This window comes from Taudactylus pleione, unplaced genomic scaffold (assembly GCF_031769625.1).
Source record: "Taudactylus pleione unplaced genomic scaffold, aTauple2 ptg000597l, whole genome shotgun sequence".
Classification (NCBI taxonomy): domain Eukaryota; kingdom Metazoa; phylum Chordata; class Amphibia; order Anura; family Myobatrachidae; genus Taudactylus; species Taudactylus pleione.
The window spans coordinates 759,784-784,087 of record NW_028284999.1 but is presented as its reverse complement, the minus strand read 5'-3'; the positions used below and the strand labels follow the sequence as shown (position 1 = coordinate 784,087).

General features: G+C 49.9%; 1 protein-coding gene across 4 annotated transcripts in view; it reads right to left on the bottom strand.

Moving 5' to 3' along the window:
* STIM1 (stromal interaction molecule 1) overlaps positions 1–24,304 on the bottom strand; it is a 142,801-nt gene that overhangs the window by 79,561 nt on the left and 38,936 nt on the right. For all 4 annotated transcript variants that reach the window (XM_088453870.1, XM_088453871.1, XM_088453872.1 and 1 more), the window contains exons 2-3: positions 11,772–11,902; positions 4,439–4,553 (exon numbers count right to left, since the gene is read on the bottom strand). In XM_088453870.1, the coding sequence (XP_088309996.1) occupies positions 4,439–4,553; positions 11,772–11,902 (246 nt within the window). The remainder of the gene's footprint in view (positions 1–4,438; positions 4,554–11,771; positions 11,903–24,304) is intronic.

The window sequence follows — 24,304 nt, the reverse complement described above, 5'->3', positions numbered from 1 at the left end:
TAGTGTGATAAAGTCAGAAGGCCATGAGGGTCACCTCAGGGGGGCCCCCCCTGCTCACCAGGAGATGAAACCTCTCTTGGGGAAGAGACTAGTCCCCGGGATGCACGTCGTGACGGCTGAGGACTCCCGCTTCCCAATGGAGAGCTCCTGAAATGAACGCTGCCGAGATGGTCGGGAGGAGACCCTCGGACTATGTCCGAATATGTGACATACCTGTCATTGCCACCCAACGAACAGTGTTGCTAAAAAGGAAGCCACTGTCCTGACCCTGTCGGACTGAACCTTTTCAGGTTCACCGGGAAACAAGAGTTATGCCAGAGTAAGTTAATTGACAGGGTGGAATCGACAGACGTCCAACTGCACTGAAAAGGATTCGATCCAGACACTGTCCATAGCAAAGAAAACCCTGGACGAGATGGCCATAGCCACCCGGACAGGGACCGACTTGCCTCCGGAGAGAGCATCATCGTTTGAACAGTTATCCGACAGAAAAAACTCGTTCCATCTGGAGATGAGCCAATTATGGAAAGGCCTGGAATGGAACTGAGCCCATTCCACCATGCATCCCAGAGTGTAAAGACATCTGTCGACTGCGCAGACAACCATGTACTCCTAATGGAAGAGAGGAGATTCCGTCTTACGCCAGAAGAATTCTCAGATTCTGAGAATCCAGCAGGGATCCTAGATGAAGAATACCCAGAGAGGGATGCAGGGAGGACTTTTTCCCCGTTGATTAAACGTCTGCACCCTGAAGAAGCCACAGTCATCCTGACCTGGCCGTAAAGTACCCCGGTGATCCCGCTAAGAGCAGGAGGCCGTCCAGGTACAGGAGCATTGGGATATACTGAACAGAAGAACTGTCAGAAAATCCAAAACGCTGGTAAACCCCTGTGGGGCTGAGGACAGTCCCAACAGGCAGAGCCCGAAAAATTGTAAGTGTTGCTGTGATACAGCAAACCTCAGCCCATGCTGAGGAAAGGTCTCTGTAAGTACCCGTAGGCACGCGTCCTGTATATCCAGTGATACCATAAAGTCCCCAGGTTCCAAACATCGTATGATGGAGCATAGGGATTTCCTCCTGAGCCCAGGTAGCTTTAGGAACTGGTTCAGGGAATTGAGACAGAGAATAGGCCAAAGAGGACCATTCAGCCACCGCACCAGAAAGAAAACAGAACAACCAGTCCCTCACTGAGATAGTGGGGATGGCCTAATTAGCTCCGCTTACCGCAACAACTGCATAGCTTTCTGGATCTGTAAGGCCCTTGTAAAGAGGGCGTACCCTCCTACCCACGTAGCCGCGGCAAGTTGACACTAATACCGGGCGAACTGAGAAAATCGGTATCTCCCAGTTGTAGGCCTGTCCCGTCAGGCTGAAGAGATATCCGTAGGTTCAGAAGCAGGATCGGCTGGCAGTCCAGGCCTGCTCGGTACTGGATATGTCGGCCCTTGTAGATGCCGACAGTCTACGAAGAAACAGACCTTTAGGCTGACCCAGAGGACAAAAAAGACTTAACAGACTTAGTCTGAGGCCTTGTAGTGGGCATAGCTGAAAGCGGTAAACTTGTCGTTAGTAATACTGCCAATGTTACTACAATCTTGTCAAGGTCAGGACCAAACAATATCAACCCTAAAGATGGTATCTGCACCTCTGCATTCCCAGAGCGCAGCCATAGGGTATTACGGAGGATACAGTCGCAGCCGGAACTCTGAAAGTTAGGAGACTGGTATCCAATATAGGCATTTCCACCTATGACAACAGCATATATTACGTGAGCGACCAAATACATTTGAACCCCCGACGTGTTGGAGGGGAAAAAACGTTACAAATGCATCAACCCAATATGCAATAGTATTAACCAACCATGCTATAGCCATGGTAGGATGGGTAACAACTCCTGAAAGCAAGTATACTGATTTCAGGCAGAGTTACCACCTACGGATCCGAAGAATCCGACCACGCAGGAATGGGAGGCGTAGTAACATCTGTAATCAGACGAGTAACACGCCCATCCACCCCAGGAGGGGCTCATGATGACCCTCAGGGAATTTGGGACAGGAGGCCAAACACTGTTGTAACACCTCCTATCTGGCAACAGCCAGAGTCCCGCTATGCGATCCACCCGCTAGTCAGCAACAGGGAACCCGAAGGCACGCAATACTGAGGGTGTATGATACAGGTGCAGGTCAACATTCACTCTAACCAGAATGGACCTGCTACCAGCCCTAAAGCAGGGATAATAATACCTGAAATAGGCTTCCCCCCGTGTAAGAGGGAAAGAGCCCCAAACAGTACCCAGTTCACGGCAGAGCCAACTGGGAAGTAACCACAGGGCGTCAACCACGCCAATTAGCGTTTCGTAGAAAACGACATCCACCCAGGGTGGCTGTTGTGGTAATCCCTGCAAGGGGAATGACAGACTATTGTGGCACCAGGGGGAATTCATATACTGCGAAAAACCCCTGCAGGGAGCGGTAGTCTGTGTCACAGGGGAAGAGTGCAAGAAGCTGCGAGATACCCTGAGATGAAAAGGGCAGTATGGTGAAGTAACCCCAAGTGAGGTACAACAATGGGGCCCGCCCGGCGATCCGCAATTGAGAGGATCCCGAGAAAACAAACCGCCCAAGGGGGTCGTGAAAGAGGCCAGCACCAGATGACGCCACATACAGAACCCTTTATGAGTCAAATCCTCCGCACTAACACCTGCAGCACATGACTTGCAGGATAGTAAAAATGGGTGCAGTATAACGCTCTATCTCCTGGTCAGACATATCTGACCAATCTTGGCGGAAATATTAAGCAGCACTATACTGGTCCTGACTGATGCCAGAAATTAGCTGCAGGGACCCATTTTCAGCGTATGCAACACACAGTTCCATCTAAAATATGGCAACGTGCAGCACGCAACAGTATGTGACAAACCACACAAATATTAACAAGTATATAAATGTGAGGTCTCAGAACCACCCTAAGTACAGCTGTATTAGGGCAGATAAAGAAAAGGGATAGATATACACTGACAGGTGAGAGAATAAAGTACAGACAGTCAGCACTAGCATAAGTCACATACAATGCAGATATATACATATATACATAAACATGTCATATAATATACTGCACTATTACACTGCATTCAACTGCCCAGATTCAGTGTCTGGGAAGGCTACAGCGCTGTGTACACTGACCTGATGGTGAGGTACGCAGGGGGACTGGACTCACTGCCATCCTGAGAGATTTCTGCTGCACCACAGAGATAAAATGGCCGCTGGAGACCTCAGAGGAAGCGTGGCCCAAGGGAGGAAGCAGCTCAGCGACGCCAGACTATGGATACTGAAAGGCGCGCTGAGCTGAGGGGAGGAGCCGCTGTAACAGGGAAGGCTGCCTCCCCTGGCCGGCTATTAACCCCCGGGACGCCGGCTCCCTGCACCGATCGTTAAGTCCCTGGTGGTCTAGTGGACACACGGGGTATGGGGGGCCCGCCGCCACTGCCGGCGCCTCCGGTCTGTCCCCTGAGACCGGAGGCACAGGACTGCATTTGAAATGCGCGGATCACCGCAAGCGGTGATCCGCGACCTTACCTGCTCCCCGTGGATCCGGCAGCAGTCCTGGGCGCCCACAGAGTCCGGCTAGTACAGACTCTGGGGTCCCGCTGAGATCCCCAGATCTGTACTGGCGTCTCAGCGCCAGCGGGGTGACGGAGCGGCAGCTTAGACGTCCTATGGACAGTCCGACGCTGCCGCTCTGAAGAGTCCAAAGTCCATGGAAAAAACTTTGTCCCTAAAAAAAATAAAATAAGCTTAGGGGCTGCTAATCAGCTCCCCCTGCGCTAACGGTGACCCGACTCCGGCCGGGCACCAACTTAAACTGAGGTGCCTCTGGCTTGGGGGTGGGGTTATAGGGAGAGTGGACCCAGTGCATCCTGGGAGCTAAAAGCTTTAACTGCGTGGTGCCCGGATTTGGTTCCCAACCTATACCCCCAAGGTCAACCCTGTGGACCCCCTATGGACCCTGAAGTAGAAATGGGAGACTGCGCTGAGTAATGTGATATGTGACACCTGTATATCTGTGTGCTCCTGAGTCTGTATATGGGAGACTGTGCTGAGTAATGTGATATGTGACACCTGTATATCTGTGTGCACCTGAGTCTGTATATGGAGACTGCGCTGAGTAATGGTATATGTGACACCTGTATATCTGTGTGCTCCTGAGTCTGTATATGGAGACTGCGCTGAGTGATGTGATAGGTGACACCTGTATATCTGTGTGCTCCTGAGTCTGTGTAAGGAAATGAATAATCTGCGGTCGGTACATTGTAACACTTTCTATACAGATTCAGAGAGTCAGTAGCAGTATATACAGGAGAATGACAGTGTACATGATATTACAGGCCCAGTATGAGAAGAAGAAGGGTGAGAGTATGGAGACGGGTGAGGACGTTACCTTCTGAGACTTTCCATGTGTTCCATAGATCCGCCACACTAATGAGCTTGTCCTCCCCATGGAACGTGCTGTGTTTCACTGTTGGGTCATGATAATTCAGATCCTCCCTCAAAAACTGACAAGGAAACAAGGAGGTCATAAATAACCAATACTGTAATACTGTACACACTGACCCACAATCACCTGGCTCCACCCCACCCAAATAAAACACCCCAAGACAGCCATAAGGAAATACGCCCCCCGTTCCCCGCTCTCCTGATCTGGTGAATGAATTAGTGGAGAGGACAACGTAACAATACAAAGCCTGTCTCCTAATGTACATAGTTTATCTATGACATGCTCCCAGTACACATGAAGACACGGGTTACACATATGAAACTGCTGGACTAGACGTGTACCTGGGGGCTGGGGAATCGGCCTTGGAAAGATTTATCAAAGTTTGCAAAGTTAATTTGCAGAACATGTATAAAAGTTTTAACCCAGAACAATTCAGTATATTGTTAGTGTTAGCTACAGCACAAAGTAATAAGCGTGTCAGCTTCCTATCACTGACCTCTATGGAAAAGTGCTCCGTACGTATGCAGACTGGGAGAGACTGGTACTGTGAGATCGGGAGATCGGGTGATGCAGGTAGGGGATGAGACTTATGGCGCATACACACGGTCAGATATGTCAGATGAGCGATTGAACGATTTACCAACAATTTGACCAACTATGTGAATGATTTGAACGATTTTTGCCTGTATTAAAATAAATGGAATCGTCCAATTCTGACAGCAAACACATCAGATTTCGTTATCTGACAAGCAGGAACGCGCATCGTTCATCTGACAAACATGTCAGACATGTCAGATTTTCCTTCAGATACGAACGATTTCTAAACTCATTATTGTACAGATGTGAAGGAAAATCTGACCGTGTGTATGCACCATTATCTGACCGTGTGTATGCACCATTATCTGACCGTGTGTATGCACCATTATCTGACCGTGTGTATGCACCATTATCTGACCGTGTGTATGCACCATTATCTGATCGTGTGTATGCACCATTATCTGACCGTGTGTATGCACCATAATACCCCTCTGGCTGATGCATCTGAGAAGGAGAAAGAGGCTTTCTGGAGATTGCCTTCATTGGGTTGAGGGTTCTCACCTCCCCTCCCAACCCCCTTCCTTTCACTTATCCTTTCTGGCTCCCAATAGCGTGAGAGCAAGGGTGTGGGGTGGGGTGTGGGGTGGGGACTGCACATATCGATTTTGGGACAGGCCATCCACGATTATATAGCTATGGCACTGCAGAAAGTATACGTCACCTTATAACTAAAAGCCATTACTGATCATTTGATTTGTTCTGGGTATGAAGTTGGGCCACAGTCTGGTGGAGGCCGCGGAGTAGGTGACGTTCGGATGAGGGTCAGCGCTGAGGGGAGGACGGCAGGCTGTTATCAGCATTGCTTGTGTATCACAGGATTATAGGTGCGTCTGACACCACAATCTACTCACACCGCTGGGACAGGACTCTGGGCCTGATTCAGAGCCGGACGCTATTTGCGCTCGCTCGTTCAGAAAAAGGGGACGGCTATTTAAATTGAAAGCTCGCTCTTTGCGGTCTGTTGACGCCTCTATGTCTGAGCGAGCGAGCGAACAAAATATGCGCTCGCTATTTTGTAAAGACGCCCCTTGGCCGCTCACATCATACGTCATCTCCGCTATTTGATTAATCGAGTACATCGAAAGGCGTCTGAATTGCTCGCAGTGCTTGTGGTTGGATTTTCCTACCGCAATCATGAGAACAGTTCAGGCTAAGAGACAACCAAGTGACGTGGTCAATGACGCTGCTTTGTTAATTATGCACACCCTTAAAACGCCCGTTTTGACCGTTAGGCACGCCTGCGTTCGGATCTCCACTTCCCGTTTTCAAGCACCTTCCCCTATTACCACCCACAAACGCCTCATCCTGTCACTCAAATTAGCAGGCACTCGCTATTTTGCGAGTGCTCGATTTCCGACCGCAATTACTGGTTGGCGCATGCGCATTACGACCCATACGCATGCGCAGATGTGCGAACATCGCTCGGAGCGAACGAGCGGCTCTGAATCAGGCCCTCTGTGCTGTAACAACTCTATGAGCAGTCTAGCTGAAATACTCTGTACTGCAGGCTACATTCCACTGCTTCAATCGGCTGCAAGAGCGCCTACCGTCCCCCACTTTCTCTCCTGCCTATCTGTGTGTAACCAGCTCTGGAGAAGGAATACGATAGATGCATCATTACTGATCCCCTGTGTGTGCCGCTGTACAATCCTCCTGCTGAGTCACCCTGACCAGGCGCTGGGGATAACGGCAGCCACTGACACACACAGAGCTGTCATTCCCTCACACGCTGCAGTGTGAATGTGTCGTAGATAAGCTGGAGGTGTGTAATAAGTGACATATAATAAACACTCTGCACTCCCTGCCTGTCACTACACACTTCTTACATCCTCGGGAGGAACAGCGCCCCCTACTGTACAAAGACCCCTGAAACAGAGCATCGCAGCTGACTATCCCTGAGGAGAGACTTCTTCTGACATGTAGACAGTAATATAGTATATAACCATGTATGCACCAGGCACAGGAGATGCACCATAAAACACCAGGACAAAAGGTGCACAATCCCTGTCTTCCGGAAACGTCTGTAGTGTGTAAATGAACAGTCCCTGTCCCCCGTCTCCTATGCTGATGGCTTCCAGTGACGCGGCGGCTGGTTAGCAGCGAAGGTTTATTTTGTGCCGTGACACCAAGGCTGCGCCCATCCCCCGGTCTTGGTGTTTCAGCTGTCGCTCTGTATATATAGCCTGGGAAGAGGTAAAGTGATCTCTCCTTTCTGCTTTCCTCCGTGAGCAGAGCGGCAGCACAGAGGGGATCTGCCTGGGGAGTAATCAATCACTAATCGCTGTATGACTACAGGCAGGTCCAGCAGCTCCAATAGGGCCACACGCGTGCCGCCAAAATGGGCAAGGGGGCTGTTGGGTACTACAGGAAAGAGGTCTCAGTCTAACAAAAAAAGGTTCCCAAAGTGGGTGATAAACCCCTAAGGAGCCCGGCACTGCCGGGCTCCCATACCCCTTGGGTATGGGATCCCGGCACTCAGGTTACCGGCTGTCATAAGTCCAACAGGGGCATCCCGATGCTGAGAGTCCCGACAGGGGCACAGTAAGTACTCTAACCCTCCCTACCTCACACACTAACCCTCCCGGTTAGTGCCTAACCCCAACCTTCCCCATATGGTCCTTAAGCCTAACCCTAAGCTCCCCCTTCCCGCAGCCTAACCCTAACCTCCCCCCACCAGCAGTTTAACCCTAACACCCCCACGGCTACCCGCTAACTGCGGCAGCTATACATCTCCACTGACGTCAGCATTCCGGCGCCGGTCTTCTGTACGCGGTTTGGGATTCCGGCGCCAGGATTGTAACATCCGGTCCCCAATGGTAAGTTTATTAACTACATCCCCCTAGGTAGCTGCCCCCACCTACTGCATTATATGTTTTATGGGGCTTGTTGGACCGTTCTGGGAACGTAATAGTAGATGAGCTTGTTCTTCAGCATCAGCTGCACCATTACGAGTGGTCCCAACTATCGGTAACGATTATCGCCAGTCTTGTATATTAGTAATGGCCATGTACATCTTCAGGGAGTGACAGCTGCACCATTACGAGTGGTCCCAACTATCTGTAACGATTCTGGTCAGTCTTGTATATTAGTAATGGCCATGTACATCTTCAGGGAGTGACAGCTGCACCATTACGAGTGGTCCCAACTATCGGTAACGATTATCGCCAGTCTTGTATATTAATAATGGCCATGTACATCTTCAGGGAGTGACAGCTGCACCATTACGAGTGGTCCCAACTATCGGTAACGATTATCGCCAGTCTTGTATATTAGTAATGGCCATGTACATCTTCAGGGAGTGACAGCTGCACCATTACGAGTGGTCCCAACTATCTGTAACGATTATGGCCAGTCTTGTATATTAGTAATGGCCATGTACATCTTCAGGGAGTGACAGCTGCACCATTACGAGTGGTCCCAACTATCGGTAACGATTATCGCCAGTCTTGTATATTAGTAATGGCCATGTACATCTTCAGGGAGTGACAGCTGCACCATTACGAGTGGTCCCAACGATCGGTAACGATTATCGCCAGTCTTGTATATTAGTAATGGCCATGTACATCTTCAGGGAGTGACAGCTGCACCATTACGAGTGGTCCCAACTATCTGTAACGATTATGGCCAGTCTTGTATATTAGTAATGGCCATGTACATCTTCAGGGAGTGACAGCTGCACCATTACGAGTGGTCCCAACTATCGGTAACGATTATCGCCAGTCTTGTATATTAGTAATGGCCATGTACATCTTCAGGGAGTGACAGCTGCACCATTACGAGTGGTCCCAAATATCGGTAACGATTATCGCCAGTCTTGTATATTAGTAATGGCCATGTACATCTTCAGGGAGTGACAGCTGCACCATTACGAGTGGTCCCAACTATCGGTAACGATTATCGCCAGTCTTGTATATTAGTAATGGCCATGTACATCTTCAGGGAGTGACAGCTGCACCATTACGAGTGGTCCCAACTATCGGTAACGATTATCGCCAGTCTTGTATATTAGTAATGGCCATGTACATCTTCAGGGAGTGACAGCTGCACCATTACGAGTGGTCCCAACGATCGGTAACGATTATCGCCAGTCTTGTATATTAGTAATGGCCATGTACATCTTCAGGGAGTGACAGCTGCACCATTACGAGTGGTCCCAACTATCGGTAACGATTATGGCCAGTCTTGTATATTAGTAATGGCCATGTACATCTTCAGGGAGTGACAGCTGCACCATTACGAGTGGTCCCAACTATCGGTAACGATTATCGCCAGTCTTGTATATTAGTAATGGCCATGTACATCTTCAGGGAGTGACAGCTGCACCATTACGAGTGGTCCCAACTATCGGTAACGATTATCGCCAGTCTTGTATATTAGTAATGGCCATGTACATCTTCAGGGAGTGACAGCTGCACCATTACGAGTGGTCCCAACTATCGGTAACGATTATCGCCAGTTTTGTATATTAGTAATGGCCATGTACATCTTCAGGGAGTGACGGCTGCACCATTACGAGTGGTCCCAACTATCTGTAACGATTATCGCCAGTCTTGTATATTAGTAATGGCCATGTACATCTTCAGGGAGTGACAGCTGCACCATTACGAGTGGTCCCAACTATCGGTAACGATTATCGCCAGTCTTGTATATTAGTAATGGCCATGTACATCTTCAGGGAGTGACGGCTGCACCATTACGAGTGGTCCCAACTATCTGTAACAATTATCGCCAGTCTTGTAGATTAGTAATGGCCATGTACATCTTCAGGGAGTGACGGCTGCACCATTACGAGTGGTCCCAACTATCTGTAACGATTATCGCCAGTCTTGTATATTAGTAATGGCCATGTACATCTTCAGGGAGTGACAGCTGCACCATTACGAGTGGTCCCAACGATCGGTAACGATTATCGCCAGTCTTGTATATTAGTAATGGCCATGTACATCTTCAGGGAGTGACAGCTGCACCATTACGAGTGGTCCCAACGATCGGTAACGATTATGGCCAGTCTTGTATATTAGTAATGGCCATGTACATCTTCAGGGAGTGACAGCTGCACCATTACGAGTGGTCCCAACTATCTGTAACGATTATGGCCAGTCTTGTATATTAGTAATGGCCATGTACATCTTCAGGGAGTGACAGCTGCACCATTACGAGTGGTCCCAGCTATCTGTAACGATTCTGGTCAGTCTTGTATATTAGTAATGGCCATGTACATCTTCAGGGAGTGACAGCTGCACCATTACGAGTGGTCCCAACGATCGGTAACGATTATCGCCAGTCTTGTATATTAGTAATGGCCATGTACATCTTCAGGGAGTGACAGCTGCACCATTACGAGTGGTCCCAACGATCGGTAACGATTATCGCCAGTCTTGTATATTAGTAATGGCCATGTACATCTTCAGGGAGTGACAGCTGCACCATTACGAGTGGTCCCAACTATCGGTAACGATTATCGCCAGTCTTGTATATTAGTAATGGCCATGTACATCTTCAGGGAGTGACAGCTGCACCATTACGAGTGGTCCCAACTATCTGTAACGATTATGGCCAGTCTTGTATATTAGTAATGGCCATGTACATCTTCAGGGAGTGACAGCTGCACCATTACGAGTGGTCCCAACGATCTGTAACGATTATGGCCAGTCTTGTATATTAGTAATGGCCATGTACATCTTCAGGGAGTGACAGCTGCACCATTACGAGTGGTCCCAACTGTTGGTAACGATTATGGTCAGTCTTGTATATTAGTAATGGCCATGTACATCTTCAGGGAGTGACAGCTGCACCATTACGAGTGGTCCCAACTATTGGTAGCAATTATGGTCAGTCTTGTACAGTACATGGCCATAATCAATATACAAGACTGACGATAATTGTTACAGATAGCTGGGACCACTCATAATGGTGCAGCCGTCACTCCCTGAAGATGTACAGTACACGGCCATAATCAATATACATCTTCAGGGAGTGACAGCTGCACTATTACGAGTGGTCCCAGCTATCTGTAACGATTATAGTCAGTCTTGTATATTGGTTATGGATATGTACCATCTTCAGGGAGTGACAGCTGCATATAAACTTGGGGCCTGATTCAGACCCGCTCGCGAGCGCTCTGCGCTCGCAAGTGGGTCGATGGTGGCCCAGTGCGCATGCGCACGACGGAGCCGGCTCCGTAGTGCGCAAGCGCGAGACCTGGATAGCGACGCGCAAACCGTCGCTCCGGGTCTCGTACCAAAGGGGGCGTGCTGTCGATGTTGACATGTTCCCATGTGAACGCCTCCGTTTGGGAGAGATTTCGGCTCTGTGAGAGCCGAAATCTCTCTGGGGCTTGCGGCAACGAGACCCTACTACAAGGGTCTCGTTGCAAGCCAATGGTAGCGATGGTCTTGACCATCGCGACCATCTTCCTGGCCGCTCGCTATAACTGTGGGTGGTCACCCACAGCTATGCAAGCGGCCAAGAGGCTGCTCTAAAAAACAAGAAGGCCGGCCCTGATTCAGAGCGAGCGCTCTGTCATAGCGTCCGTCTCTGAATCAGGCCCTTGGTGCGGTCTTGTTCCCCTTCGTGTGTTCTTAGCAAGTGGAGTAGAAAAGTTTTTTATGCAAATAAAACTTGAATTTGACCATACAGTACTTGCGTTTGCGAACGCCTGCGATTACCCCCAGCTCACCTCGTCACTCTCCTCCACGTCTACGTTTCCGTTGGCGTCATCGTCCATCTGCTTATGGATGTTGACAACCGCCTCGAAGCTCAGAAGCTCGTCATCTTTTTGACACAAGACCTTATCGATTCGGCAGAACTCTGTGGGGAGAAAAGGGGACAGTGTGAACAAAGAGGGTCCTGGACGGACACGTATGACGCGGGTGTAACCGTTATTTGTTCTCAACCAAACACTCATGGGAATGCAGTCTAACTACTACAAGTCAGCGACACGCTCAGCCTAATAATGCACTACGCCCCAGCGACATCACTGAGGAAGGAGGCGATTTGTGACTCATGCCTCCGCAATGGGTGCACACTGCTGTGTTTTCTCTGCCGTAATACTGGAGGTGACATGACACCTGCACTGACCCCCCCCCCCCATCTCCCACTACACCTGCACTGACCCCCCCCCCCCATCTCCCACTACACCTGCACTGACCCCCCCACCTCCCACTACACCTGCACTGACCCCCCTTTCTCCTCTCCTCACACTACACCTGCACTGACCCTGCGTCCCCCGGCACTACACCCTAAAGGCTGACGGACCCCTCCACACACTACATCTGAACTGACAACCCCCTTCCTCACACCACATAAAACCTGCAAGGCTCACTTACCCCTCCTACACACTATATACTATACACACACACTATACACACACTATACACACACTATACACTATACACACACTATACACACACACTATACACTATACACACACACTATATACTATACACACTATATACTATACACACACACTATATACTATACACACACACTATATACTATACACACACACTATATACTATACACACACACTATATACTATACACACACACTATATACTATACACACACTATATACTATACACACACTATATACTATACACACACTATATACTATACACACACTATATACTATACACACACTATATACTATACACACACTATATACTATACACACACTATATACTATACACACACTATATACTATACACACACTATATACTATACACACTATATACTATCCGTATACATTGCAGGAACAAATAAAAAGTGAAAACCGTTAAAAAAAAAAAAAAAAGTCAAAACTTTGGCATTAACCACATAAGAGCACAACAACTATACATGTATTTACCCATTAGTCCATTTATATGGTGCCATACAGTGATTTCAGATCTATAATATACTATATAATTGCTATGATGAGGAAGTAGCTCCAGTCATACAGTGATCCGGTAACACAGCGATACAGACACCCGGAAGCCACAGAAAGTGCAGGGAGAGCGATTACCAGCTTCCTGGGCACACACTGGTACGTCTCTGCCACCCACATCCGCTCCCTGCTTCCCCATGGCATTATCTGCTCTTATTTGTGCCATTTATATGTAACCAGGTTGTTTTTAGGAGGGAACAGAAAGCAGCATTATACACGTATTGTCACTGTAGAGTGTAAGCTCTTGCGAGTGGGACCCTCGGCCTGATCACCTATGCACTATGTAATATTGCTGTGTGTCCCATACACTATATGATGCTACTGAACGCCATATAAAAAGAATAACAGCTCTGCATACAGACAGGACGGAGGCGTATAACACCAAGATGTAGATGGCACAGAGCTACTACGCTCATTGCTTGATAAACTAGTGAGGTCGGCAATAAGCCAAACATGGTCATGGACAATCCCTAAGGTGCAACGGGGCAGAGCAGGAAGGGGGCACCTTCTCTGGAAACCGTTCCACAAACCAGAAGACATGGGGCACTGTGAGGAGCACTGCTAAGACATTTACTGAGAGGTGGAAGTACTGGGGTCATGTTGTACTCAATGTGACCACATTACAGAAAAGACCCTTATCTGACCCAAGCCAATTCCAGATACCGGTCCTTTACCTTCATTGTGATACAGTGCAGGGAACCCCCTTCCGGTGTCACTAACTCACTATACAGTGCAGGGAAGCCCCTTCCGGTGTCACTAACTCACTATACAGTGCAGGGAACCCCCTTCCGGTGTCACTAACTCACTATACACTGCAGGGAACCCCCTTCCGGTGTCACTAACTCACTACACAGTGCAGGAAACCCCCTTCCGGTGTCACTAACTCACTACACAGTGCAGGGAACCCCCTTCCGGTGTCACTAACTCACTACACAGTGCAGGGAACCCCCTTCCGGTGTCACTAACTCACTATACAGTGCAGGGAACCCCCTTCCGGTGTCACTAACTCACTATACAGTGCACTCTGCACCACATCAGGGCCACTGAGAGGGTGAGCGCTCACCGCCACACATGCCACCTGCACATATTCTATACAGGTGCCATGACTGGAGGAAAGCTCCTATGTATCGATACTGGGCACATTACTAAGGGCAGGAGGGTACAGGCACATTGCCAGGTCCCATAGCACACAGACAACCATTAGAGCACTAATAACAGACAGCACAGTACTATAACAAGAGATATGGTAAGAACTTACCTTTGTTATCTCTGTTTCTACGAAGTCCATAGGGTCCACAGGGTTGACCTTGGGGGTATAGCTGGATCTGGATCCATGGGCACCACGCAGTTAAAGCTTTGCTGCTCCCAGGATGCACTTGGGTCCGTCCTCCTCTATACCCCGCCCCGGCCACAGGCACCTCAGTTGGTAAGCAGCTAAGGCCGGAGGAGGAGACTAAACAGAGAGAAGGAAGACTGGAACACACAAGAAACCATACTCACAGAAATGGGAGACGGAAAACCGGTGACCAGCCACACAGCCCATTTGAAGCCAGGTGCGTCAGGGCGGGCGCCCTGTGGACCCTATCGTAGAAACAGAGATAACAAAGGTAAGTTCTTACCATATCTCTTGTTTTCTACTTCAGGGTCCATAGGGGGTCCACAGGGTTGACCTTGGGGATGTCCCAAAGCAGTTCAACTAAGGGCGGGGACGCTCCTGTGCTGAAAGGAGTACCCGGCGCCCGAAGGATGCATCCTGAGAGGCGAAGGTGTCAAACGCATAGAACCTCAAAAACGTTTGAATTGAAGACCAAGTGGCCGCCTTACACAGCTGAACAGCGGAGGCGCCACGTCTAGCAGCCCAAGAGGGACCCACAGAACGAGTGGAATGAGCCTTAACAGAGGCTGGCACAGGTAAACCCTCCTGTGCATAAGCCTCACAAATAACGGAACGAAGCCAACGGGCTAACGTTTGCTTGTTGGCAGGCCAACCCCTCTTGTGAAAACCAAAGAGGACAAACAAAGAATCCGACTTCCTAACCGAAGCAGTCCGATCCACATAGATTCTAAGTGCCTGGACTAAATCTAAGGAAGCCTCACCAGCTGAAAGATCAGGCGACTGAAAAGCTGGCACAACAAGTTCCTGATTAATGTGGAACTTCGAGACCACTTTGGGCAAAAACTCAGGACGAGTGCGGAGCACCGCTATGTCCTGATGAAAAATCAGAAAAGGAGGGCGACAGGAAAGCGCCCCCAACTCTGACACCCTCCTGGCAGAAGCAATTGCTAGAAGAAAAACGAACGTCAGCCACTTGAGGTCCACCGCCTCAAGAGGCTCAAAAAGATGACCCTGCAAGACCCGTAGCACCACCGCCAAGTCCCAAGGAGCCACAGGAGGCACGAAGGGAGGCTGTATCCTGAGAACACCCTGGAAAAAGGTGTGAACATCCGGTAGTGTAGCAATCCGTCGCTGAAACCAAACGGACAATGCAGACACATGAACCTTCAGAGAGGCCAGGCGTAAGCCGAGGTCCAAACCTGATTGAAGGAACTCCAAGATTCTGGAAACCCGGAACACCTGAGGATCATAGTTTCTGGATTCACACCACTGAAAGTAAGTGCGCCACACCCTGTGGTAAATCCGTGCGGAGGCAGGCTTGCGTGCCCTAAGCATGGTACCAATGACTGAACTGGAGAAACCCCTAGACCTCAAGACGGCTGTCTCAAGAGCCACGCCGTCAAAGACAGCCGACGCTGAGGAAGAAGGTACGGAGCGTCGATGGAGAGACACCTCAGATCGGAGTACCAAGGACGTCTGGGCCACGCCGGAGCAACCAGCACGAGCGTGCCGCCGTCCTGCTTGAATTTCCGCAGAACCCGAGGAAGTAAGGATATCGGAGGAAACAGATACGCCAGGTGAAACGTCCATTTCACCGACAGCGAGTCTACCAGACTGGCGCCTGCGTCTCTTGTCCTTGACCCGTAAACGGGCAACTTGTGATTGTGACGGGAGGCCATCAAGTCCAGCTCCGGCAGCCCCCACCTGTCCACGAGTAGCTGAAACACCTCTGGGTGAAGCGACCATTCCCCGGGATGCACATCGTGACGGCTGAGGAAGTCCGCCTCCCAATTGAGGACTCCGGGAATGAAGACCGCCGAGATCGCTGGAATGTGACACTCCGCCCAAGCAAGGATGCGAGACACCTCCGACATTGCTGCCCGACTTCGAGTTCCTCCTTGGTGGTTGATATACGCCACCGTGGTGGCGTTGTCGGACTGCACCTGAACCGGCCGTCCGTAAAGAGCGGGACCGGACGACTGCAGGGCCCGATAAACCGCCCGCAGTTCCAGAATGTTGATGGGAAGAAGAGCTTCTTCCGCAGACCAACGACCCTGAAGTGACAACGAGCCGGTCACTGCCCCCCAACCCCGAAGACTGGCATCAGTCGTGAGCAGGACCAGTCTGGGATCCAAAAGGGCGCCCCTTGACCAGATGAGCTGTCTGAAGCCACCAAGCCAAAGACTGCCGAACCTCCGGGGACAACACCAGCAACTGAGAGCGGATCCGGTGAGGTAACCCGTTCCATTCCGATAGAATCAGCCCCTGCAGAGGCCGGGAATGGAACTGAGCAAATTCCACCATGTCGAATGTTGACACCATGGAGCCCAAAACCCTCATAGCCGAATGGACAGACAGGCGGCAACTGCTCAGGCAACTGTGTATCCTCAGCTTCAGGGAGGAGACCTTCTCCGGGGTCAGGAAGATCCTTTGCTGCCGAGAATCCAGCAGGGCTCCCAAATGAACCATCCGCTGAGATGGAATCAGGGAGGACTTTTTCCAATTTATCAGCCACCCGTGCGCTTGCAGGCAAGCGACCGTCAAGTGGAGATGATGAAGCAGTACCTCCGGGGAACTCGCCAGCAACAGGAGGTCGTCCAGATACGGTAGTAGCCGTACATTCTGGTTCCGAAGATGTGCAGCCATGACCGCCATAATCTTCGTCAACACCCTCGGTGCCGTGGAGAGACCAAAGGGTAGCGCCCGGAACTGGTAATGGTGTTGAAGGATAGCGAACCTCAGATACCGCTGGTGCAAAGGTGCTATCGGAACATGGAGGTAGGCGTCCTGGATATCCAGGGACACCATGTAATCCCCCGGTTCCTTCGCCAGAATTGTGGAACGTAACGTTTCCATCTTGAACTTGGGAACTCTGAGGAATTTGTTCAGAGACTTCAAGTTGAGGATAGGGCGATGAGAACCATTGGGTTTCCGCACCAGAAACAGAGAAGAATAGAACCCCGTCCCTCGCTGTAATTGAGGAACGGGAACAATGACCCCTGCTGTCAGCAAGGACTCTATAGCTTCCTGAATCTGTAAAGACTTGGTCGTATCCTGAGAAGGACTCGTGCAGAAAAATTGGTGGGGCGGTCTGTGCCGAAAAGACAGGGCGTACCCCTGGGAGACCACTTCTCGAACCCAGGCATCCGTGGTGGTATTGTGCCAGCACTGGGCAAATAGAAGAAGTCGGCCTCCCACTCTGGGGTCCCCCAGAGGGAGGCCCGTCCCATCAGGCAGTAGGTTTATCTTCCTGCTTGGAAGAAGGGCGCCTGGCACTCCAGGGCTGCTTCTTGGGCTTAGAAGCGGCCTTGGTCGTCGACTGCCTCGGGAAGGACTGACCTTTTGCCTTGCCCTGAACCCGAAAGGACCGAAAAGCAGAGCTCCGTACCTTGGTAGGAGCTGAAGCCGAAGGGAGGAAGGCTGATTTAGACTTAGCCAGAGTGTCCACAATTTTGTCCAAGTCTGGACCAAAAAGCAACTCCCCATTAAAAGGTAAGGCCTCCAGTCCCTTTTTGGAGTCAGCGTCAGCTCTCCAAGACCTCAGCCACAAGGACCGACGTGCCGACACAGCTGCAGCCGACACCCGAGAGGTTAGCAGGCTTGCGTCTAACGATGCCTCCCCAATGTAGGAAGCCGCATCCCTAATTTGACCTATCAACGCTCTCTGGATCTCCGGAGCATCTTCCGGAAAGGTATCCTCCAAAGCATTGGCCCAGCTCTCGATGGCCTTAGCCACCCAAGAGATGGCCATGGACGGACGGGCCACCGCCCCCGAGAGAGAGTAGATAGACTTCAAACAAGTCTCCACCTTCCTGTCCGTGGGATCCTTCAGGGAGGGGATCGACGGCAAAGGCAGCGTAGCGCTTTTAATTAAGCGGGTAACGTGGGAATCCACCGCTGGAGGAGTTTCCCACTTCCTGCAATGAGCCTCCGGAAACGGATAGTTCAAAGCCAACCGCTTCTGCGGTTGGAACCTCTTGCTGGGCAACTGCCAGGCCCCTGCCATATGATCCGTCAATTGATCGGACAGGGGAAAAACCGTCGAAGCTACCTTGGCCTTTTTAAAATTTGGGTATTTTGACCTGGGGGCGGGCACATCCTCCTCAATGTGAAGGATGGCCCGCACCGCCCTAACCAATGCCGGCACATTAATGGAAGACTTAGCCTCCATCTCCTGGGCCCCGGCATCCGAGTCAGAGTCTTCATGGATCTCCCCGTCATCCGAAGACACGTCCGTGTCCGTGAACTGAGCCGCCAGTGAAGCCGGAACGGAACGCTTGGACGCCCGTGGGGGCAAATCACTGTGCAACATATGTTGAAAAGCCGATGACGAAACCGCCAGACTCTGAACAGAGCTGGAGAGGATGTCCACCCAAGGCGGGGGTACTGCCTGAGGATACCCCTGAAAAGGTACCATCGACTGCTGCGGCACCGTGGGGGTTTGCACGTACACCGGCAAACCCGCATAAGGACCCACAGTCTGAGACCCGGGAGGAGACTGCACCAGACGAGTCACACCCGGGGAACGGGGCATGGTAGGCTGGGGCAACGCCCTAGAAGGGGCCGCAGTCGGGACCGCAAGTCGGTCCGCGATTGACGCCAGCACTTGCGTAAACATTGCCCACGGAGGATCCTGCGCCACCGGGGGTTTAGAGGGTCCAGGTACCAACTGGCACCGCCCGCACAGACCGTCCTGAGACAAATCTGCCCCGTCAATCCCTGCCGAACAGCGTCGGCAGGAAAACAACACAGGAGTCTCGGAGAGCTCATTCCCCTCATCAGACATGACACAAATTTTTTTATACTTACCAACCATCGGGATACCAACCATTGCAATGCCGCTATCGGTATTCTGACAGGAGGCATCCCGATAGCCGGCATTACATACCCATTCCGTTTAGCTCCATTTCACTTATGGCACATTGCGGCCAGAGATTAACCCTTTAAATAACAGCGCTGGACTGAAGGTGCCTACACACTTAGCGATATATTTTACACGATTTGCCCGAATCCGACGCATCGTGACGACAAATCGTGTAATATATATGTCTACTCACGATGCACTGGAACAGTTAGGAGGCACGATGCACTGGAACAGTTAGGAGGCACGATGCACTGGAACAGTTAGGAGGCACGATGCACTGGAACAGTTAGGAGGCACGATGCACTGGAACAGTTAGGAGGCACGATGCACTGGAACAGTTAGGAGGCACGATGCACTGGAACAGTTAGGAGGCACGATGCACTGGAACAGTTAGGAGGCACGATGCACTGGAACAGTTAGGAGGCACGATGCACTGGAACAGTTAGGAGGCACGATGCACTGGAACAGTTAGGAGGCACGATGCACTGGAACAGTTAGGAGGCACGATGCACTGGAACAGTTAGGAGGCACGATGCACTGGAACAGTTAGGAGGCACGATGCACTGGAACAGTTAGGAGGCACGATGCACTGGAACAGTTAGGAGGCACGATGCACTGGAACAGTTAGGAGGCACGATGCACTGGAACAGTTAGGAGGCACGATGCACTGGAACAGTTAGGAGGCACGATGCACTGGAACAGTTAGGAGGCACGATGCACTGGAACAGTTAGGAGGCACGATGCACTGGAACAGTTAGGAGGCACGATGCACTGGAACAGTTAGGAGGCACGATGCACTGGAACAGTTAGGAGGCACGATGCACTGGAACAGTTAGGAGGCACGATGCACTGGAACAGTTAGGAGGCACGATGCACTGGAACAGTTAGGAGGCACGATGCACTGGAACAGTTAGGAGGCACGATGCACTGGAACAGTTAGGAGGCACGATGCACTGGAACAGTTAGGAGGCACGATGCACTGGAACAGTTAGGAGGCACGATGCACTGGAACAGTTAGGAGGCACGATGCACTGGAACAGTTAGGAGGCACGATGCACTGGAACAGTTAGGAGGCACGATAGATCATCTGTCACATTGGACAGTTAACACCAAATCGTGCCCACGACTGCCGCGGAGCTGCTGGGGAGAGTTCAAGGGGGCATCAGTGTGACCGGACGCCTTTCGCCTAAGCTGGCCGTGGTCACGGGTTAGCGCTTTTGGACTCCCACTCACCGCCTGTCACTGACTCCGCCCACTGCGCAGTGGGCGTGTAACGATGCTGCCACCACCAAACTACCACCAGCGTTTGGAACCGCTTTTTACGTTACCCTCAGGCTCCTCCCTCGGCACCTGGAACCACTTCTGCGTTTGACTAGCTGCGGCCACACCCCCTGATTGGTGTCGGCTGATCCCTCCTGATCCCTCGCAATGGACCAGGTCCGCACGGTAGCTTGGCGGAGGGCTTGAACTTGGAGACACAGAGCTCTTACCCAGAACAGCCGGAGAACGGAATAGCGTTTGGCGCAATTCTTTTGGTCGCAGGTTCGAGGCAATTGAAGTAAAAGCAAACAGTGTTTTATTGCTCAATGTCTTAAAGAAGGCTCAACCTTCCGAATGAAGGGGTACATCACATTGCATACAGGAATCTTATCAGCAGCTCTTCTCCTCAAAGTAGTTACAGGGTTGTACACATACAGGGCTCACAGTCCCTCTTTTTAAGTCATTCTTACACACAACATCACAGGGGGGCAAATCCACCCTGTGCTCCCTCTAGCCAATCATTCTAGCTCACAAAATATAAATTAACAACATATTACATTTCAAAGGAGTCACTCAATATCCTCCTTCCTAATCCACCATCCAAACTTTATACACAACTGATTTATCATACATTATACTGTCTCCAACAATGTTGATATAACATAAAACATGTCACAGGAAATGGTAAATGACATTCATCCTTATCAATCAGTTTGGTATTTCCAACCTTAACACATTCAGTGACATCCAAAAGGTTCTTAAAAACAGATTGTCTTTTCAAAGGAAGTTCTGTACATGAAGGGTTTGGCTATATGACACCAGTCACACCTTTACACAGAGAACTTCCAGTCACCCTATTCATCAGACCTCTTGCTAAGGGAATGACAATTAGCATCTTGTTTCTGCACCACAGAGGCTGCTAATGTCATATACAAAAAGTGCATTTAGAACCAGTTTACATTTAAACCATATAGTGCATAGCCCATTAAATATATGTTGCTTCACGCACTAATGCATTGCAGATCAGCTGCAGTGCATTACAGCAATATATATATACACTTTAATACAGTTTATTATAAACCATGTGCAGTGTGCTTTTACACTGTCCTTTTAAAAATGGCGCAACGCCATGAGGGTTAATCCCCTCAATGCCTTGACAGCCATTTTGATCACGTGTGGGCGGCCTCCGGCCACAATCAGACACAATGTCAGATCGAGAGCACATCGCCAAGTGTGTAGGCCCCTTATGTCCGAGTGCAGCAGCAAAATACATTTTAATAAAATGTTTAACATTGGGCGCATAAAGCAGGTATCCACTGCTAATGTGCTGCAGGACGGAGGGTTAAACACTTCCAGTACCGTGTTCGACATCTCTAGCCACACAGAGAAATATCGGGTAGAGTGAGAGACAGAAAAAAAATCTAATCTAAATCTATTATTTAATAAGCCAGGTCTGTAAGTAAACCCAGCTCAGGCCTCCAGCCCCCTACCCGGCACAGCAGGGGATACAGCCAAGCTGCTGAGAAATTATTACAGGTTGATGCTCTGCCCCCTGAGTCCTTCCAGGCTCAGGTCATAAGTCCATCTGACATTTTATAAAGAGCTTATAGTCTATAAACACATGGGAATACCCAGCTCCGACATGGTAGAGAGTACACACCAGAGGAGTGCAGTCTGTGCCTCTCTCTGTGTTACACAGTCACACCCCAGCACAGTGTACAGACAGGGGAGTGCAGTCTGTGCCTCTCTCTCAGGGTTACACAGTCACACCCCAGCACAGTGTACAGACAGGGGAGTGCAGTCTGTGCCTTTCTCACAGGGTTACACAGTCACACCCCAGCACAGTGTACAGACAGGGGAGTGCAGTCTGTGCCTCTCTCACAGTGTTACACAGTCACACCCCAGCACAGTGTACAGACAGGGGAGTGCAGTCTGTGCCTCTCTCTCAGGGTTACACAGTCACACCCCAGCACAGTATACAGACAGGGGAGTGCAGTCTGTGCCTCTCTCTCAGTGTTACACAGTCACACCCCAGCACAGTGTACAGACAGGGGAGTGCAGTCTGTGCCTCTCTCTCAGGGTTACACAGTCACACCCCAGCACAGTATACAGACAGGGGAGTGCAGTCTGTGCCTCTCTCACAGTGTTACACAGTCACACCCCAGCACAGTGTACAGACAGGGGAGTGCAGCACTCTCTCTGTGAGATGCGTGTTATACCCTAGCACAGTGTATATGGGAGATGGCCACTGCATGCCACCGTCTCCCCATCTCCGTTCACACTGTAAGCCATGTATGTACAGTCAGGTCCATAAATATTGGGACATTGACAGAATTTTCATATTTTGGCCTCTATTCACCACCACAATGGCTTTGAAATGAAACAAACAAGATGTGATTTACCTGCAGACTTTCAGATTTAATTTGAGGGTAATTACATCCAAATCAGGTGAACGGTGTAGGAATTACAACAGTTTCTATATGTGCCTCCCACTTTTTAAGGGGACAAAAGTAATGGGACAAACTAAACAATCCTAAATCTAACTTTCACTTTTTAATACTTTGTTGCAAATCCTTTGCAGGCAATTACAGCCTGAAGTCTGGAACGCATAGACATCACCAGACGCTGGGTTTCATCCCTGGTGATGCTCTGCCAGGCCTCTACTGCAAATGTCTTCAGTTCCTGCTTGTTCTTGGGGCATTTTCCCTTCAGTTTTATCTTCATCAAGTGAAATGCATGCTCAATCGGATTCAGGTCAGGGGATTGACTTGGCCATTGCATAACATTCCACTTTTTAGCCTTAAAAAACTCTTTGGTTGCTTTTGCAGTTTGCTTCGGATCATTGTCCATCTGCACTGTGAAGCGCCGTCCAATGAGTTCTGAAGCATTTGACTGAATATGAGCATATAATATTGCCCGAAACACTTCAGAATTCATTCTGCTGCTTTTGTCAGCAGTCACATCATCAATAAATACAAGGGAACCAGTTCCATTGGCAGCCATACATGCCCACGCCATGACACTACCACCACCATGCTTCACTGATGAGGTGGTATGTTTTGGATCATGAGCAGTTCCTTTCCTTCTCCATACTCTTCTCTTCCCATCACTTTGGTACAAGTTAATCTTTGTCTCATCTGTCCATAGGATGTTGTTCGGCAAACTCTAATCTGGTCTTCCTGTTTTTGTGGCTCACCAATGGTTTGCATCTTGTGGTGAACCCTCTATATTCACTCTTGTGAAGTCTTCTCTTGATTGTTGACTTTGACACATATACACCTACCTCCTGGAGAGTGTTCTTGATTTAGCCAACTGTTGTGAAGGGGTTTTTCTTCACCAGAGAAATAATTCTTCTGTCATCCACCACAGTTGTTTTCCGTGGTCTTCCGGGTCTTTTGGTGTTGCTGAGCTCTCCAGTACGTTCTTTCTTTTTAAGAATGTTCCAAACAGTTGATTTGGCCACACCTAATGTTTTTGCTATCTCTCTGATGGGTTTGTTTTGATTTTCAGCCTAATGATGGCTTGCTCCACTGATCGTGACAGCTCTTTGGATCTCATATTGAGAGTCGACAGCAACTGATTCCAAATGCAAATGTCACACCTAGAATCAACTCCAGACCTTTTACCTGCTTAATTGATAATGAAATAACGAGGGAACAGCCCACACCTGCCCATGAAATAGCTTATGAGTTGATAGTCCCATTACTTTTGGCGCCTTAAAAAGTGGGAGGCACATATAGAAACCGTTGTAATTTCTACACCGTTCACCCGATTTGGATGTAATTACCCTCAAATTAAATCTGAAAGTCTGCAGGTAAAGCACATC